The sequence below is a fragment of the Amphiprion ocellaris genome, chromosome 8 (genome assembly GCF_022539595.1).
Source record: "Amphiprion ocellaris isolate individual 3 ecotype Okinawa chromosome 8, ASM2253959v1, whole genome shotgun sequence".
Taxonomy (NCBI): Eukaryota; Metazoa; Chordata; class Actinopteri; family Pomacentridae; genus Amphiprion; species Amphiprion ocellaris.
In genome coordinates, this window is record NC_072773.1 from 3,307,385 (window position 1) to 3,327,066 (window position 19,682).

General features: G+C 37.3%; 1 protein-coding gene across 3 annotated transcripts in view; it reads right to left on the reverse strand.

The window, feature by feature from the left end:
- Nucleotides 1–19,682, reverse strand: part of acss2 (acyl-CoA synthetase short chain family member 2) — a 42,173-nt gene that overhangs the window by 14,535 nt on the left and 7,956 nt on the right. Inside the window, exons 3-8 of one of the 3 annotated variants that reach the window (XM_023293578.3) lie at nt 11,239–11,330; nt 8,938–9,041; nt 7,316–7,388; nt 4,353–4,428; nt 3,692–3,800; nt 2,017–2,061 (exon numbers count right to left, since the gene is read on the reverse strand). In XM_023293578.3, the coding sequence (XP_023149346.1) occupies nt 2,017–2,061; nt 3,692–3,800; nt 4,353–4,428; nt 7,316–7,388; nt 8,938–9,041; nt 11,239–11,330 (499 nt within the window). Of the gene's footprint in view, nt 1–2,016; nt 2,065–3,691; nt 3,801–4,352; nt 4,429–7,315; nt 7,389–8,937; nt 9,042–11,238; nt 11,331–19,682 lie in introns of all 3 variants that reach the window. The other 2 variants (XM_023293577.3, XM_023293579.3) reach the window with 2 other exon arrangements.

The window sequence follows — 19,682 nt, forward strand, 5'->3', positions numbered from 1 at the left end:
TGCTCCACAAAAGTCTGAGGGCGTGGAAATGGCAATCAGCAGAATTTCGACATTTTGCCATGAAACAGGAAGTGCTGTGTAACTGGCCTGTACATGCTTCAATCTGCCTCAAATTTTACATGTATGACCAAACTCTGGCCTTGATGAACTCTATTGACCAATATACAGTCACAGAGAGAGCGCCACCTGGTGGAAGGGTCACCATGAAACAGGAAGTGCTGTCTAAGTAGCCTGTACATGCTCCAATCTGCCTCAAACTTTACATGTGTGACCAAACTCTGGCCTTGATGAACTCTATTGACCAATATACAGTCACAGAGAGATCGCCACCTGGTGGATGGGTCACCATAAAACAGGAAGTGCTGTCTAAGTAGCCTGTACATGCTCCAATCTGCCTCAAACTTTACATGTGTGACCAAACTCTGGCCTTGATGAACTCTATAGACCAATATACAGTCACAGAGAGAGCGCCACCTGGTGGATGGTTCACCATGAAACAGGAAGTGCTGTCTAAGTAGCTGGTACATGCTCCAATCTGCCTCAAACTTTACATGTGTGACCAACCCCCGGCCCTGATGACATACATAGACCTGTCAGAACTGGTGGACAGTTTTGATAGGTCACTATCATAAAGGCCATAGGCCGAAATACACTTAATCGCAGCGCCACCTGGTGGACATGCTTGGATTCGCTGAGCAGCAAGGATGTGAGGACCCTTTCAAAGTTACTTGCATCTCTAATTGTTATTATTACAACTGTGCACTGCACTTCAACTGGGAGAACGGCATTTTATTTTTTAATAAGTACAAATACACATTGAATGAAAGACTTAGATCTTAATCTTTTAGAGAATGTCTTTTATAGACTTTTTTTTTGCTCAGCGACTGCCTGAGTAAATTTGTTATATTGTCATCTTGGGATGCAGTATAATGACAGTAAAAGCTTCTAATTCTTCGTGTTTCCAACACTATAGCTTAAAAAACTGATGCATTAACTATTTGGTTTTAATGTTGTGGCTGATTGGTGTCATTTTGTCAATTTAGAGATTCAACAAGAAAAGTATATAATCACAAAAACATGAAAATGTGGAGCTCATAAAAAAACTTCTATTAATGAAACTTCTGATCCATAACAGTAAAGATATGTTTTTAGCTGAAAAATGAAAAATAAATAAAGATTGCAGAAGCTAAAGTGTATTTTTTAGACCCCTGATTCTTCCTGACTTGTTAAAATAAAGGAGAAAAGTGTTACAGCAGCTGCATTAGTAAGAAAAGCACAAGTTATTTTCTTTGTTGTGTACAGAATCTAAAGTTGCTCGACTCCACCATGAGTGCAGTCGAAGCTAACCTACCACAACACAAAGAGTGTGTTCACGACAAGGAGAAAAGAGTGTTAATCAAAGTCACACATTTACAGAGAATTTACATTTTTATTAGAGTGAATTTGAACAGTTCAGAAAACAAACACCTTCCCATCTTTTACGGTTCAATTTTAGCCAATTTATATTGAAATTTGGGGCTCATTTTTAATTCTGTGGCACAATATTTAAAACAAATAAAATGTCTTTCTAATATATAACATCTACAACATCCAAATTCAGATATTTAATATTACATCAGTCAATTTTAAATTCATTAGATATCATGGAGATAACACATTTATCAAAAAACTAAAGCTTAGTTCGTTTAATAAGTGGAGAAAGTCATTTTCCATTTACAGAAATTTAGTCTGAACTGCTAAAACTCACAGGAATAACAAGCTGCTGTTTCTGGGTAAAAACAATAAATTATCCGCGGTTTAATTATTAACAAAAAATAGATTCAATCATATATTTCAAGCAGCAAAGAACAAATAAATGCTCCTAAAAATTAACTGACCACATTTATTCTTTTTACCCTACAGCAGTAAAAATGTAAATTCTGCTCACGGGTGAAATTCTTCGTTTGTTAAAAACAAAACAAAAACAACCAAAGATGTTGTGGAGGTTTAGAGGGATGGAGGTGAGGATGGAAATACCTTCGGAACAGGACGCGTTTTCTTTACTCTCGCAGTTTGTTTTTCCTGCTGGACGGGCGGGAAAGGAGGAAGGAGAAGTTAATGACGGGGAGCGGATATTTAAAAAACAAAATTTAAAAAAAGGGTCCCAAATGTCAAATGAAATTATGGACGGTGATGGTGAAGTTTTAAAGGCTTTGCAGGATCAGTTATGTACAAAAATGGGACCATTTCAAACAAAAATACAACACTTCAATGTTTATATGCACTGAAAAATAAACTGAAAACTTATTATACATGATTATATAGATCAGGTCTCCTGTATGAGGCAGGTTTTAATCATAACTTTAACTTCATTTCATGCTAACATTTCTTTCTGCATATCAGGTTTTCACTTTGTTAAAGCACTTTATGAAGTCTTGTTTTTAAACGCTGCTATAACAACAAAAACAACAACAATAATAGTAGCAGCAATAGCAGCAGTAGTCATAGTCGTCGTTTTATTGTTGTGGTTGTTGTGCAGATATCGTGGTCATGTGGTTGTTGTGGTTTTTGTTGTGGTGGTGGTTGCTGTTGTGTGGTTGTGGTTGTGGTGGTTGTTATTGCTATGGTCGTTAGTAGTAATAATAAAATTATGAGTAATAATAAAATAATGATGTGGTTGTGGTGGTGGTAGTTGTGGTAGTCATGGCGGTTGTGATGGTTTTTGTTGTGGTGGTGGTAGTTGTTATTGCTGTGGATGTTAGTAGTAATAATAAAATTATGAGCAATAATAAAATAATGTTGTAGTTGTGGTGGTTGGGGTGATTGTGGTTCCTGTTGTGTAGTTGTGGTTGTTGTTGTTGATGTGGCTGTTGTTGTGGTTGTTGATGTGGCTGTTGTGGTGGTTGTTGTTGTTGATGTGACTGTTGTGTGGTTGTTGATGTGGCTGTTGTTGTTGTGGTTGTTGATGTGGCTGTTGTTGTTGTGGTTGTTGATGTTGATGTGACTGTTGTTGTGTGGTTGTTGATGTGGTTGTTGTTGTGGTTGTTGTTGTGGAGTTGTGGTTGTTGTTGTTGATGTGACTGTTGTTGTGTGGTTGTTGTTGTGGTTGTTGTTGTGGTTGTTGTTGTGGAGTTGTGGTTGTTGTTGTTGATGTGACTGTTGTTGTGTGGTTGTTGATGTGGTTGTTGTTGTGGAGTTGTGGTTATCGCTGTGGCTGTTGTTAATGTTCCGGTCGTTATGAGTAACAATAAAATACTATAGACTGAAATCTTGTTTGTTATGTTTTTATAGGACAGTATTAATGATAAAACACACAGGATTTACTATAAACGTGTTTTATAAAATTTTTCAAAAGAGAGATTAGACTTTTTAATTTTCTGAGTGCAGACTGATACTTGTCTTGTTTTGCACACAGTAATAACTAGTCACAGTAATCATATCACTTGTGGTTATCAGCCTGTTTAGAGCGGACAAATTTCTGTATCACTGTGTCTGCCTTTAAACTCTGTAACAGACAGACAGCGCTGCCACCATCAGGTCAGAATGGGAAATTACAACATCACCCTCTACAGTTACTAAAAAACCTTCACTTATTACACACCCAAAAGTACGTACAATGACAATGGAAATAATTCAACCTTAAATGAACCTAAAGTGACATGACATAATGATACAGAAGTCAACTCTCTGTCCAGGTGTGGATCAAACTCACCTGCAGATCAGGACACGATCTTTTGGCAGGAGGAGACTGAGAACCCAGAATATCTTCTGCTTCTTTGGACAAGTGTTTCAGCATTATACACCTTTCGACCGGAAAACCTCTGCACAGACAAGGAATTATTATTTATTATGAAACTGATAGACTGAGTATAATTTATATTAACCAAATGTTGTGGCTTGCACACTGCTGCTGGACTGTTAACACTGAAAGAAAACCTGGTTTTATAAGGAAGGGACGTGCAAGGCATGCATAGCCTTATGTAAAATAAAAACCTGTGTACTCCTGGAATTTCCGAGCATGACGCTACTTTTTCACACAGGGCCAGGTAGCTTTGAAAAGTTTTTTTCCTCAATAAATCCCCTTTTAAAAACTGCATTTTGAGTTTACTTAGGTTATCTTTGTCTAACATTAACATTTGTTTGATCGTCATATTTGATGATGTTAAACATTAAAGTGTGGAAAATACGCAAAAAAAATAAGAATTTGAGAAGGGAGCAAATACTTTTTTCACGTCACTGTAGCTGATGTTAGAGGCTGTATGATGATAATGAGGATCTTACTAATACTGAGGTCCAAATGTGTGTTGTACATGACGCTGCAGTGTGTGTGTGTGTGTGTGTGTGTGTGTGTGTTTGTACACTGTACAGCTTACTTGTCTTTGCATTTCTGCAGCGCCTCGTCAGCTAAGAGCTTCAGGTTGATCAGCTTATCTCCTCGATAGAAACCGTCTGAACAAATGAAACAGAGCGACACACATGAGCGATGCAGAGGTGGTGGGAGACAGAAAAACCAGGAGAGGGAAGATTAATTTATAGATGAACAGATTTTCTTTATCCCAAAGTGGGAAATTCTTGCATTACAGCAGCCGAATAGACAATAATGAAATACATATAGTATAAAATAGCTCAATACAAGAAAATACACACGGAAAATAACAAAATAAAAGTATCAAGTTAAAGCTGCAAGCAGCATTAGTAGAGTCCTCGCATCCTTGCTGGTCAGTGAATCCAAGCATGTTCACCAGGTGGCGCTGCGACTGGGAGTGTATTTCATACACAATTAAACATGACCGACTTCCTGTTGTGTTTTGGGCATGGGTGTCAATTACATTTTTGTGCATTTTGACAAATTACATATGCCTACCAATTTTTTTAAGTCTAGGTACTTGCCATAGTAAATGTTAGAATTTTTCGTACTCATGGTGCTCGGACCCTAATAATTCAACGTGTATGGTGTGTTTTATTGAGCGCACACAACAGAAAAAATGAGATCTCAGTCAGACAGAGGGGCAGAGCTCTGAAGAATAGCTTTGGGCAGAAAAGACAGAAAATTCCCTCCATCAGTCTTTGTGACAGCAGAGCTGAGTCAGTCTGTTAGAGAAGATGCTTCACTGTCCATGGTTATACTGCAGTGAGATCATGTAAATAACCTCTGAAATTACTGGGAGCCAAAATATAGGTTTAGACAGCAACTGAGAAAATGTTACAAATTGATTCAGCATCCTCAAATAACAAAATTAAACTTGCTAAACTAACAGTGAGCCACCAGAGAGCGATCTAGATGTTGAGTAGAAAACTCAACAGAGAGCACACCAGGAAATTAAAATCAATTTTGTGGAGCAGAAAGTGAAGAGTCAGTCTCTGTTTGGAAGTATTCTGGATTTAGGCCAAGTGATGCTCAGCAAGAACAAATCATGTGCAAACTAACTTGTTCAACCAGCTGGAAAAACACCACAAACTACAGAAAAAGAGTGAAGCCAACATCACTGAATCCTCGTCCTGCATCAACTCACGTCTCCATGACAGCGACGCCATGCAGCTTGGCACAATACTGAAGTGAAAGTGATTTAATTTCAGGTTTTGTTGCAATTTTATTAACATTTCACTCCCGGGAGACGCACTGATTCGTACATTAGCAGTAATATAGCACAGAATAGAAGAAAAAGCAACACTGAGTTTAAATATGAAAGTGCAACAACAATATATGGTCCCTAAAATCTATTAATTAATGAATAAAAAGTAATGTAGCTGAGGGGTGCAGAGCTGCCAAGTAAAGAAATTCCCAAAAACAGAAGTCGCCGCTCTGTTCAGCTTTATAAATCCGACAGAAGGCAGAGAAATCTCAAAAAAAATGAGCAAAAAGTAAGTTTTGGTTTGACTGAAATAAAGGGGCTGAGAGAACAAGGCTGGAATTACTGCTCCTCATACTTTACTGTGCAGACTTTGTGCAAAGCATGTTAAAAATGAAGTAACTGTATATTCAAAACCTCTTCAAATGGAAAACAATATATGCGCTTTTCACACATTTTTATTCTGCGATTTGATTTTGTTTGTCTAAAAACTACGACGGATGCAACGTATTACAAAGCAGAGTATTTTCATGAGTCTTAGGACTTGCTGGGTGGGATCTTTGAACATGCAGGAACTATTTTTGGCCACTGGGGTGCAGTGAAAAAGCATTAAAACACCACTTTTGATCTGAGAAATAGGTTTTTATTTACACTACCGTTGAAAAGTTTGGGGTCACCCAGACAATTTTATGTGCTTCCATGAAAACTCACACTTTTATTCATGTGCTAACATAACTGCACAAGGGTTTTCTAATCATCAATTAACCTTTCAACACCATTAGCTAACACAATGTAGCATTAGAACACAGGAGTGATGGTTGCTGGAAATGTTCCTCTGTACCTCTATGGAGATATTCCATTAAAAATCAGTCGTTTCCAGCTACAATAGTCATTTATCACATTAATACACTGGATTTATCATTCATTTAATGTGATCTTCATTGAAAAAAAAAGTTTTTCTTTCAAAAATAAGGACATTTCTAAGTGACCCCAAACTTTTGAAAAATAGTGAACGTATCCAGCAGTTATAATGAATTTGGAGCCATCAGAAGAATGCAAGACGAGTTTTCATTCTGTTTTTGGTCTCCACCACCTCCTTAGGCAAATACTTGGCTCATTAGCAACTAAATGCTCCACTACTTTCACTAGATAGTTTCTGCTTCCTTCATTGAATACATCATTAGTTAAGATTTTTTATTCTTATTTTAAATTACTCCACAAAAGATTCATTATTTATTGCTAATCAGTCTGTTTAATGCAGTTCACAGAAAGGCACCGAACCACTGCAGCTTCTCCAGTATTTGAGACAGATTACAAAACTTTATATACTGTTAAACTCAATAACAACTGGCTAAGTTTCCATTTGTTCAACATTATACAGTCCAAGTTCACTGCCAGTCAGATAGAAGACTGAAACAACAAACCCCAACAAAGACTCTATCATCCTCTTAGCAGGACTGGTAATGAATGAGAAAAATGTGTGTGTGTGTGGGCTCCATCCAGAGGCTATTAACCCAGCGGATTAACACATTTATATCCCCAGACGCTAATCCGGCTAATGAGACTTTGATTCAGCACCTCGTCTGAGCCAGCAGCTCCTTGTTTCGACCATTCAGCTCGACCGGCTTAGAAACCAGCGTGTGTCCATTGACTGCCGACACGTGTTTATTAAAAAAGGCATTCACTGGATGCCACAATTTCTCCCAAATATTCTGATACGAATCTGCAAATGAGTAAATTATATTCTTTGTAAATCTGAAACTGACCTGCAGTGATGAGCAGCGAACACTGAGAGTCCATGATCCTCTCACACAAGGACTCGGCAGAAAAACCTGCAAACTGGAACAGCAGTGAACTCAGTATTATTATTTAACTTTTAACCTCAAACTAAACACAAAACAAAACCACATTCTGTACATTTGCACAGTGTTTTCTGACTCTTTCAAGTTTTCCCACATTCTCTACTCTTAAAACAGATTCAGCTCATCTTGAAATGACTCGAATCATTTCATACTCCACAATGACAAAGCAAAAACTGTTTTTTCGAGTGTTTCGTAAAATAATTACAAATAAAAAAAACTCAAATTTCATATTTACAGAAGTACTCAGACCCTTTGTTATGACACTCGCAATTGAGTTGTGGTACATCCTACTCCTACCAATGGTCCTTGAGACGCTTCTACATCTTTGCGTCTAACTGTATTCATTGGACATAATAACGACACCATCTATGCAAGGTCTAAGACTTGATGGTGTGTTTTGGAGTGAAAACAAAGCCTTGAGTTTAAGAGAATTGCCGGTAGACCATTGAGACAGCATCATGTCCAGGCACAGATCTGCAGAAAGATACAAGAAAACTTGGAAGTCGCCAAAAACACACCAGCTTCCACTGTACCCAAATGGAGGAAGTTTGGAATCACCAACAGACTTCTACATCTAGACAATCAGGGATGAAGTCTTGGTCACACAGGTAACCAAGAACCTACTGGTCACTATGAATGAGATCCAGAGTTCATTTGTGGAGGTGAGAGACCCTTACAAAATGACAAACGTCGATGTAGCAATTTACCCATTAAAATTTTATGGTAAAGTGGCCAGATGGAGCCTTTTCACACTAAAAGCACCAACCAGTAAAGCTTACTGGGAGACCATCAGGAGCTAAATCTTCTCATCTAATGATACCAAGATTGAACTATTTGGGCACAATTTCCAGCAACAAGTGTGGATGAAACAAGGCACTGAGAACCACCTCAATAATACCATCTGTACAGTTGAGCACAGTGGTGGCAGCATCATCCAGGGAGGGTGTCAGGACTAGTCAGGATGAAGGGTAAAAATCAATCTAAAGACATGAAAAGGCAATCATGGACGAGAACTTTTACTTTAGGGCTCAGCATCTTAAGCTAGGGGCAGAAGTTTACATTTAAAAATACAAATACCTCAAGTATACAGCCAAGAAAACATAGGAGTGACTTAAGAGAAAAATCTGCAAAAGTCCTGGAGTCGTCCAGTTAGAGTCTGGACCTGAACCCAAAAGATCATCTCTGGAAACACCTGAAAATACACTTCCTATCCAAGGAGAACAGTAGAAGCTTTCAAGATAAAGGTGAGCCCAACATGTCGGATCATTCCCAAGAAGACTTTAAGGCATCATTGCTGCCAGAAGTGAAGCCCAAGCGAAGGGCCACAATGCTTGTGTAAAAGGGATATTTACATTTTTAGACTTCAATAGAAGGTACCAAACACTCCAAAAAAATGATGTATGCTTTGTCATTGTGGTATACAATGACTGAGGAAAAAAGAAGATAAACTGAATCCATTCAAGGAGTCTGACACATGAAAAAGTTCTGAAAACTTTCAAAACCACAGACAATGACTTCTAACTCACCACTATGGAGTGAACAGCTCCGATGCGGACGCAAGCCAACATGGCGACCACCAGTTCGACCACCATGGGCATGTAAATGGAGACACGGTCACCTTTTTTCACTCCTACAGAAGAGAAAAGAAATATCAGACAGAAACAGACTTTACTCCACCAAATATTAAAAAACTAAGCCAACACAGCATACAAAGACCCAGATGTTTGTCCTTGAATGTGACTTGTTAAAACCAGAAGCATCACTGTTGGTGAGGTTGGACAGAAACTACATATTTTACTACTAATATTCACAGACTGCTGGGATTATTCTTTTCTGTATCTTACATGGTTTGCAGGAAAGGTCTTGTAACCTCTCTTAAGCAGTTCCAGGGAGAAAAAAAGGAAGACTTCACACAAATGATTCACTTTAATGAACAAATTACCATCAACATGTTTGGAAAAAAACATAGAAAGACGGGCTCTGGGAGACACAAAGTCACCTATCCGAGGTGATTTTATACCTTTTGTTCTTGTCCTGTGGGGGCTCAGGTCTTGTATACATGTCAACTAGTAATAAAACTCTAAAAGTCTAAAAATGTCTGTACAAAGACTAACAGCATCAATCCAACAAAACAGCAAAGATATATCACAAATTCTGTTAGCAATAACTTACTCCACATCATGCAATAAAAAAAGTAAAACTAAGGATGAGAAACACAAATATAAGATGTTGTTTATTTCATCAACGTCTCTTGACATTACAAAAGACATTTGACTGCTGCAAAGATGTTTTTGTTACCTTACTTTATGAAGATGATACCGTTTCGAAAGCTTTAAACACATTTAACTGAAGGTATTTGTTTAGACCTGCACATGGGCTTTACCCTTTTCAAAATGCACTTTATTTCAGGTAGCAACAACCTCTGAGCAGCAGCAAATGCTGAAATTTAAAAATTGTGAAGACTCGGATCGTGCAATAAGCCAGTAACAAGTAATAAATGTAACATATTTGCTGTCTAATGTATTTCCTTCTTCAAAAATGCAACATATGTGGACTATTAAGAGTAAATGTGCTGCTGAATGTGTTATTTTAGCGTCTACACCTGCCAAGTTGTGACTGAACCCGATCCTGAACTCCACACAGTTTGAATAATATGGGTAAGTTGACATACACATATCACAGTAAACTCTATTAGAGGTAAATTTACACAACAGACAGCTGCTAGTGGCAAAACAAATGATGATGACCAGATGCAAGAAACAAAACGACAAAAACATGAGACGAAATTCAGACAAAAACAAGACAATATATTACAAAAATGAGACAAAAAATGACAAAAGAACAACGAACACAATGTAGTATTTTACTTTAGAATCAAAACAACTTGTCAAGGTCTAGAAATTATTTCAAATTTTTAGTTTTAAAAATTTACAATTTATAGTTAATGTCTTCTCAGTAATTTTTACTCTTTGAGGGCCTGATTGGACCCTCTGGAGGGCCGGTTTTGGTACGCAGGCCGCATGTTTGACACCCCTACTTTATGACTTACTATTGTGCCAGTCCACCAGGACATATTCTTACATTTTGTAGTGCAATTTTTTGGAGTATTTTTATTTGCTTTAGGTAAATATAACCCTGATATCCCAAGTTTTATTAATATATGTTGACTTATATCTTAACTACTACAATAAATCGCTTAAAAGTGCAACAAACCTAAAAAATGAAAATTGTTTTTGCTTTTTTTCACATATTTCAAAATACAGAAATTACAATGCTGTATCCCTCAACTTTGTAAATGTAAAAAGTTGCACAATATCCCGTGGTCTCGTTTGTAAAGATTTTTGTCATGTACGCTTTATTGTGTATTTTTACAAACCCATCACGGCAACGAAAAAGCTCTCTGAGACCTGGTTAATGTGTAAAATATTAGTGGAACTCCCCAGATTTTATATGCAAAAAGAATGATGGATCTATCTTATCTGGCTTCAAATCTACCTCCAATCAAACACGAATATGCAACTGTAGCGCCGGCACTGCGCTGGACTTTATAGGGTCAATAAGAACACCTATAAATATAATGCAGTACAATTTACACCCACAAAGAAGAACTATCCTATTTGTGAGGGCGACAACATAATGTGAACATGTAAAAGCCTCATAAAAGTGGAGTTTATGGCAGAGACATTGCATTAGATATCATCAGGCATACCTAATAAAGTGGCCAGTGTGTGTGTGTGTGTGTGTGTGTGTGTGTGTGTGTGTGTATATATATATATGTGTCTGTATTGTAGCCGGTTTTATTTACGGTGCTGACAGCTGGAACTCACCTTGAGATTTCAGGACATTGGCGAACTGACAAACCCTCTGCAGCAGCTCTCTATAGGTCACCGTCAACTCATCGCCGGGCTCGTTGCCTTCCCTGAAAAAAACAATAAACACACAGAAAAATGCATAAACAAACCACTTCTTATTTTCAGCACTGTTTCTTAATTTTTGGAAGAACAACTCCTTGTGGCATGATGTTTTCCACACACATTCACACTAACTAAGGAGGTGCAATTGGGTTATTCCAACAAAAAAACATTTATTCATTGTGTTTTATTTATAAATTAAATGCAAACAATAAAAACCAGAGACTTTATAGATCGAACAATTAATTAAACACATCTAAACTCAGAAAACAGCATGAAAATAATTATTAGCTGCAGGTCAAATTATCAGATATTTCTACAATTTATTACCTCTGAACCCAACAACTCCTGGTAGAGTTTTAAACAATGTTATCTTTAAAATATATAAATATATAAATAAAGCAAAAGTGCAGCATTTATCTGACCCAGAAAATCTAAAAGCACAAAGAATTGTCAGAGTTTCAATTTTCCGACTGTCCTTGAACTACTCATTCATGACATCATTATCAGAAAACCGAAAGGCATGTTATTTCATTAAAACAACATTTATTTACTGTGTTTAATTTAAAAATTCACCAAAAATAAACTGCATAAAATAAACAGATTCTGCAAAAAACTAAAAATTCTGCGTTCCTCAGTAAATCAGCGAAGCCATCAGTGACTCAGCAGCAACAAACTGTCATGTGTCAAAAATTCAGGGACTTTTCAGCTGAACTGCAGGAGACAAGTATGGAAACACTCTAAAATTAGAAAATTATTTATAGTTATGTAACTGTCCCATGACTTAGAATGACCCAGAAGTTCTGGGCTTTGTGAGCATCAGCTGGTTTGTACTAATTAAAAAAAGAGCATGTCACTAAAAGACACAACCACACCAGACCCTCGGTTTACGACGTCCTCGACCTACGGCGTTTCATGGTTACGTCACCATTTCCCATAAATTTATTAAGAAAGTCTTCTTCCATCATTCCAACGTATAGCGTATGCAACGTTCTTTTCGTTCTCTTTATTTACTTTGTATTTTTACTATACAGTGTTTTTATGTCCTAGATTATGACTGTACCACTGTGTTAGCATAGGTGAGTGACATAAGTACTCATGTACATAAGTGAGCTCCGACGTAAGTCGAGACCCCCTGTTCCTGCTATCCTCGCATATAGCTTCAGCCTAATTACTCTGTCAAGGAATGCAGCGGAGTTATGTGACGATCAGTGTTGGTTTGTCTGTCCGTCTGTCAGCAACATTACTCAAAAACAGATTTGGATGAAACCTTCAGGGAAGGTCAGAAATGACACAAGGACCAAGTGATTAGATTTTGGCAGTGATGCAGCTTATAGTCTGGATCCATGGATTTGTTAAAGATTTCTGTATCATTGCAAGATAGCGGCACGGTGTCACTGTAACCATGACAACAAGTGAACACTACATCAGCTGCCTGCTGATGATCACGATTGTGATCCTACCACAAATCCACCACTGAGGACTTATCAGGACTTATCCATCAGAAATGATACAAAGAACAACTGATTAAATTGTGGGGGTGTTTCTGAGTCCCATCAATTACCGTCGTCCGCTACATATTTAGGTCACGCGATTCGGTATCCGTACATAACATACACATGCAGAACACATGCCTGTGCTTAGAGCAAGGTCATTTTGTTTGTGGGTACATCTATATTAAATGGACACATTCTATGTTGCTGTGATTTCTGATCATCAATAACTAATAAACAAATGCTGCATTTCTGACAATATCATATGGGGGAATGAGCAGCTTTGGATGAGTACTGTGCTCTCTGAGTGCTTTTCTAGCTATTATTAATTTAATAATGTACAACGCTGGTCAGCTGTTAGATCTAAGATGCTACGACTGTCCTCTTGCCACACTAATATCTGGATTTTGCAAATCTGCAAGGAGTAAAACAGAAAAGATCATATTTGGGCTATTTGTCAGTCATTATTGTTTATTAAAACAAAATAGTTTGATGGTTATTTCAGAATAAACCATCACTTGATTGGAGCATTAACCTGCAAGGTATTTATATCTAATGCTAACTTTTATTTAGTGAGTTTTGTAGGATAATGTGTTCATATGCACAGTGCAAAGTGACACACATTCTATTGTCATTTAAAGTGGTTCAGTGATAGAAAGTCTGTTTAAATGGTTTCAAATTGCTTTTAAATACACACATTTTTTCAGTCAATGTTTAACCTTATTGTTAAGCACTGCAAAATTTGACTGTAATTCTGAGGAAATTGAGCTTTTCTACTTTTTCCACGTAATCGAAGGGCGAATCATTGAATTTATCCCCAAGTATAAACTAAATCCACCAACAGAACTCTTCCTGCAGCCTCCTTCTAAATGCCAGAACTTCAGCTGATTTGTCAAAGTCGACTGGTGTAAACTTTCCCCTTTTTCACAACAGAACATCGTCCAGGGTGTTTCAGGAAACTGGTCTTGCAAAAGTATCATCCAAGGTCACTGCAACACGCACGAGTTAAGACCTTTAGAGCAATAACGCTGGCTCAATACCGGACAGAGAACCAGTTGTGACAGATCTGCCTCCTCAGATTATTAAACACAGCCGCCGTCTTAAGTGAACATCGCCGAGCTCCACTCAGCATCCACAGCAGAAAAAAGAAGAGTCAGCCGCTGTGTCCCACTTCTACATTCTAGACTGCATTATATAAAACATAGTCGGGTTGCAATTTCTTAAAATTTCCAAGACATTAAACCTCACAACAAGCAGAGTTCCTGCAGAGGGTTGGACTAATCTGTGTTCAACTTCTCATCATGTGGATTGAATAAACAAGCTGACAGAGAAAAAGAACATAACTAATTTATGAGAAATAAAACAAGAAAAAAAATGAGAAATTAAAGAATCTGGAATCATTTGATTTCAACATAGCTGCTTGATAGTTTTGCTGTTTCTGAGTAATTGATTAATGGACTAATTGCTGAAACTCAAGTAATTACAACTGTGTTAAATATAAATAAACCTGTCAATTTGTACTGAAACATGTCAAACAACAGGAAGAAGAAAACTGCTAGTAAACTTTATCAAAAAGCAACAGACTTTATAGATCAAACGGTTATACAAACTAAAAGACAAAAAACATCAGATTCAGTAGTAAAGAAAAGAATTCTTAGCTGCAGGTCAAATTATTAGTTATTTTTAACAAATTATTGATCGACTCTCCCAAAAACTCTTGGTAGGTTTGAAAAGAAAGGCTATATTTAAAAAAACAAACAAAAAAGCAAATAACCAATATAAAAGTGCAAAGAATTTCCTTGAACTACACATTTGTCACATGCAATTCCATCAGCAAACCAAAAATTGTGAGATTTCCTCAAAAAACAACATTTATTCACCATGTTTAAATTTTAAAAATTAACTAAAAATAAACCGCACACAATTACCGCAGTCTGTAAAAAAATGAAAAATTCTGTGTTCCTCATTGCATCAGTGAAGACATCAGTGACTCAGCTGCAACCAACAGTCATGTGACTAAAATTCAGGGAACTTTTGGCTGAACTGCAGGCAGTGTTTACACAGCGCACATAGAAAACATGTGGAAACAAATCAAAAATGTAAGTAGTAAAAGGTCTATTTTACGTAGAGTTACCTTTCTTTAAGTTTAGGTAACACCTATAGGCAGTTTATAAAAATGCAGTTTTTTGGGGGAAATAAATGTGTTTTATGACCTTATAACAGGGCCATTCTCCCATCTTCTAGCTACGACCGGAAATACAAAACAATTTACATGATGCCAAAGAGAGATCTTCAAAAAAAAAGTCACATCTGTTCAAAACTAAACTATACTAAATGTATGATGACATACGCTCAACAAAAACAAATATATTTAAGCTTAAATATGACATACAGTGACAAAAAATGATCAAAAGCAGCAACACTTAAGTTAGAGAATTTCGATACAGGAAATATATATACATATCCATCTATCTATCTCTCTTTATCTATATCTATATATGTCTATATATCTATATCTATGTCTATATCTATATATATATCTATATCTATATATCTATATATCTATCTATATATATATATATATATATATATATATATACATACATACATACATACATACATACATACATACATACATATATATATATATATATGAGGGATTGAAAAAAATTTGGAGTAATTATTCAGCCATACAGTACAATATATTAATGCCAGAATAGAAATCACTGCACTTTGGTACATTTTGCAGCAACAGTAAATTGTGCAATACGTGCACAAACACTCATCAATTACACTGCAACCTTGAAATTCCACTGATGATGTGAAACTTCGAAAATTTCAATATACAGGGTTCCTCGACTTACATCAGAATTCTGGTCCTACAGATTGACGTAAGTTGATTTTTGCCGCAAGTTGGAATTCTGGTGAAAATGTAAACAAAGCCGTTACGTGCATCATAATATTGATCAGTTCTTCATAAAAGTCATGAATAACGACTTTCATGCACGTATGACTCATTTTAGAAGAAGACAACAGAATATGCTGCACTGTTTTTACAACTTGATGTTCGTCGGTGTTTCGTCCTGTTCCGAACATTTTATTAAATCTAAATTCACTTCCATGGTGTGTTGCCCTTAAGGCAGTATTATCGATGTACTTTTATTTTGAAAAAGTGTTTATTTTGAAGTTGTCTGTTGACAGTTGTCACTTCCTGTCCACTATTTTGATGTTTAGCTTTACCCACGTACATGTTTTTTCTGGGCGCACGGCTCTCTACTTTGTAAACGCCACAGAGGTAATGTAAGTAACTACCTTCATTTCTGGACTCACTGGTTTAGTTAAAAGGATTTATTTACATGTATTTATGTTGTTTTATTCTGCTTTTGTTGCAGTTTTCACTCTGTAATGTGTATCAAGAGCCACCACAGTAAAGAAGTCAAGTTTGCTACAACTCGCGATTAATTTTGCAAGCACGAATTTAACTAGCTGGATGGAGATGGCTTTCCTTTTCTTCAAAGTGCTGCCATCAGAAGAGTCTGACTTATGTTTGGGAGCCATAATGAAGGGCAAAAAGTTAGTGAATGTGTTAGTGAAGTTAGTGAATCACTACAGTATGTGTGTTCTCTGCACGATAAACAGCTACCATGTGTTAAAGTAGCTAAACTAATGTCTTTTCTTATTACACATTTACATGATTCGACCATCAAACAACTTAATTGCCTGTTAGCTAATTCATGTTTACAACTTCACAACAGACACAGTCCAGTTTTCTCCATGATCTACTGCAAAGTTAGATTTTTTCACCATAACTGGATGTAAAGAACCGTAAGGAGGAGTTTCGCAGACACATCAGAGATCACAGAGGCTCTCAAAGGAATGAATGCTTGATATGTGTACAAGTTATTAGCCAGCATTAGCTCAGTGAACCAAATAAACTGAACATAGATGGAACTGGGACACCACAAGGGAACCAGAGCACCTGAGGGAAATCTGAAGCTTTCAGGTTGGAGGCGGACGACCGGCAAAACACAACATTCAGAAAAAGTGCATTAAGAAAGACCTCCGAGGGTCAGAGACACAAAATGTGGGTCAATTCAGAAAAAAAACAACAATGGCTGCATGTAGAGAAAGTATACAGCGAAGTCTGTATTGCAACAAGAGAGAAAAACTGGAGGATTGAACTGCAAAGAAAAAGAAGCCACTGTGTGCAAAACTCACCAAAGACAAACTGAATTAGACGACAGATTATGTGCAGCACTCCGTTAACACAACTCGGTGCATGTTCTGATCTACAGCTGCACAAAAAATCCTCTCAGGAAACAACGTAATGAAAACACAGTAAAATAAACTCAAATACATCAGGTTGCAACTATTTTTGCTGCTTAATACAAAAAGGAAAGTTCCTATTTTCCGTTACTGAACTACAAGAGACGTCTGTCTGAGAGGTGTTTTAAAAACTTAAAAACACTGGACAACACACGCAACGCTGGACAACACACGCAACGCTGGACAACACACGCAACGCTGGACAACACACGCAACGCTGGACAATACACTCAACGCTGGACAACACGCAACGCTGGACAACACACTCAACGCTGGACAACACACGCAACGCTGGACAACACACGCAACGCTGGACAACACACGCAACACTGGACAACACACGCAACGCTGGACAACACACGCAACGCTGGACAACACACTCAACGCTGGACAACGCGTAACGCTGGACAACACACATTACACTGGAAAACACACATTACACTGGAAAACACACACATTACACTGGACAACACACACTACACTGGAAACACACATTACACTGGAAACACACACAACACTGGAAACACACAAAACACTGGACAACACACATTACACTCGAAAACACAGACTACACTGGAAAACACACACACTAAACACTGCCAATTTTTATTATTTTTATTTATTTTTTTATCATTTTATTTTATATCTTATTATTTATGTATGAGGCACTGCATTTTCTAATGTTATGTAATTTTGTTCATTGTGGCAAAAAAACCCTTTGGGATTAATAAAGTTTTATCTTATCTAGTAAATGATGAACTGAAACTTGTATTTGTACCTGATTTTCTCTCTCCAGTCTGAGTTTGATACCTGAGCATAACTTAACCGGTCACATTCGTTTAAAACCTCACATTAATTCTATAAAGCAAACTGAATGCTGAAGACGTAAAGCTGTATAAATAATGGTCAAACTGGGTTTTACGTTACTTGTTGGACACGAAAAAATTTGTTTTTAATGAGCAGTGAAATTATGAAATTAATTCATGTTTAGTTAAAACCTGTGCCCATTTCTGGCTGCTCTGCTGATTGTTGAGGCTGATAACTGCAGCACAAAACAGCAGCACAAGAAAAGACTTCAGCAAAAACAAACATTGTGAAATATGTCTTTCAGCAGCAGAGAAAGCAGATTTCATTCCAGCTCAGGCTTGATCACCAGCCAGCAGAGCCGCCCCAGTGTTCGCCTGTTCACTGCAGTTTCTCAATAGTGTGCATCGCATTTGGAAGTGTGTTCCCAGCGTAATGTGTGTGTGTGTTTTCCAGTGTAATGTGTGTTTCCAGCATAATGTGTGTGTGTTTTCCAGTGTAATGTGTGTGTTTCCAGTGTAATGTGTGTGTGTGTGTTTCCAGTGTAGTGTGTGTGTTTCCAGTGTAATGTATATGTTTCCAGTATAGTGTGTGTTCTCCAGTGTAATGTGTGTGTTCTCCAGTGTAACGTGTGTGTTTCCAGTGTAATGTATATGTTTCCAGTGTAATGTATATGTTTCCAGCGTAATGTGTGTTTTCCAGTGTAATGTGTGTGTTTTCCAGTATAATGTGTGTGTTTCCAGCATAACGTGTGTGTGTGTTTTCCAGTATAATGTGTGTTCACAGCGTAATGTGTGTGTTTTCCAGTGTAATGTGTGTGTTTTCCAGTATAATGTGTGTGTTTCCAGTGTAATGTGTGTGTTTTCCAGTATAATGTGTGTTTTCCAGTATAGTGTGTGTGTTTTCCAGTGTAATGTGTGTTTTCCAGTGTAATGTATATGTTTCCAGTATAATGTGCGTCTTTTCCAGTGTAATGTGTGTGTGTTTTCCAGTATAGTGTGTTTTACAGTGTAATGTGTGTGTTTTACAGTGTAATGTGTGTGTTTTCCAGTGTAGTGTGTTGTCCAGTATAGTGTGAGTTCTCCATTGTAATGTGTGCCTATGTTTCCAGTGTAGTGTGTGTGTTTCCAGTATAGTGTGTGTGTTTCCAGTGTAATTTGTGTCTGTTTTCCAGTGTAATGTGTGTGTTTCCAGTGTAATGTGTGTGTGTGTGTGTGTGTGTTTCCAGTGTAATGTATGTTTCCAGTATAGTGTGTGTTCTCCAGTGTAATGTGTGTGTTTCCAGTGTAATGTGTGTGTGTGTGTGTGTGTGTGTGTGTGTGTGTGTGTGTGTGTGTGTGTTTCCAGTGTAGTGTGTGTGTTTCCGGTGTAATGTGTGTGTGTGTTTCCAGTGTAATGTATATGTTTCCAGTATAGTGTGTGTTCTCCAGTGTAATGTGTGTGTTCTCCAGTGTAATGTGTGTGTTTCCAGTGTAATGTGTGTGTTTCCAGTGTAATGTGTGTGTGTGTGTGTGTGTGTGTGTGTGTGTGTTTCCAGTGTAGTGTGTGTGTTTCCGGTGTAATGTGTGTGTGTGTTTCCAGTGTAATGTATATGTTTCCAGTATAGTGTGTGTTCTCCAGTGTAATGTGTGTGTTCTCCAGTGTAATGTGTGTTTCCAGTGTAATGTGTGTTTCCAGTGTAATGTATATGTTTCCAGTGTAATGTGTGTGTGCGTGTTTCCAGTGTAGTGTGTGTGT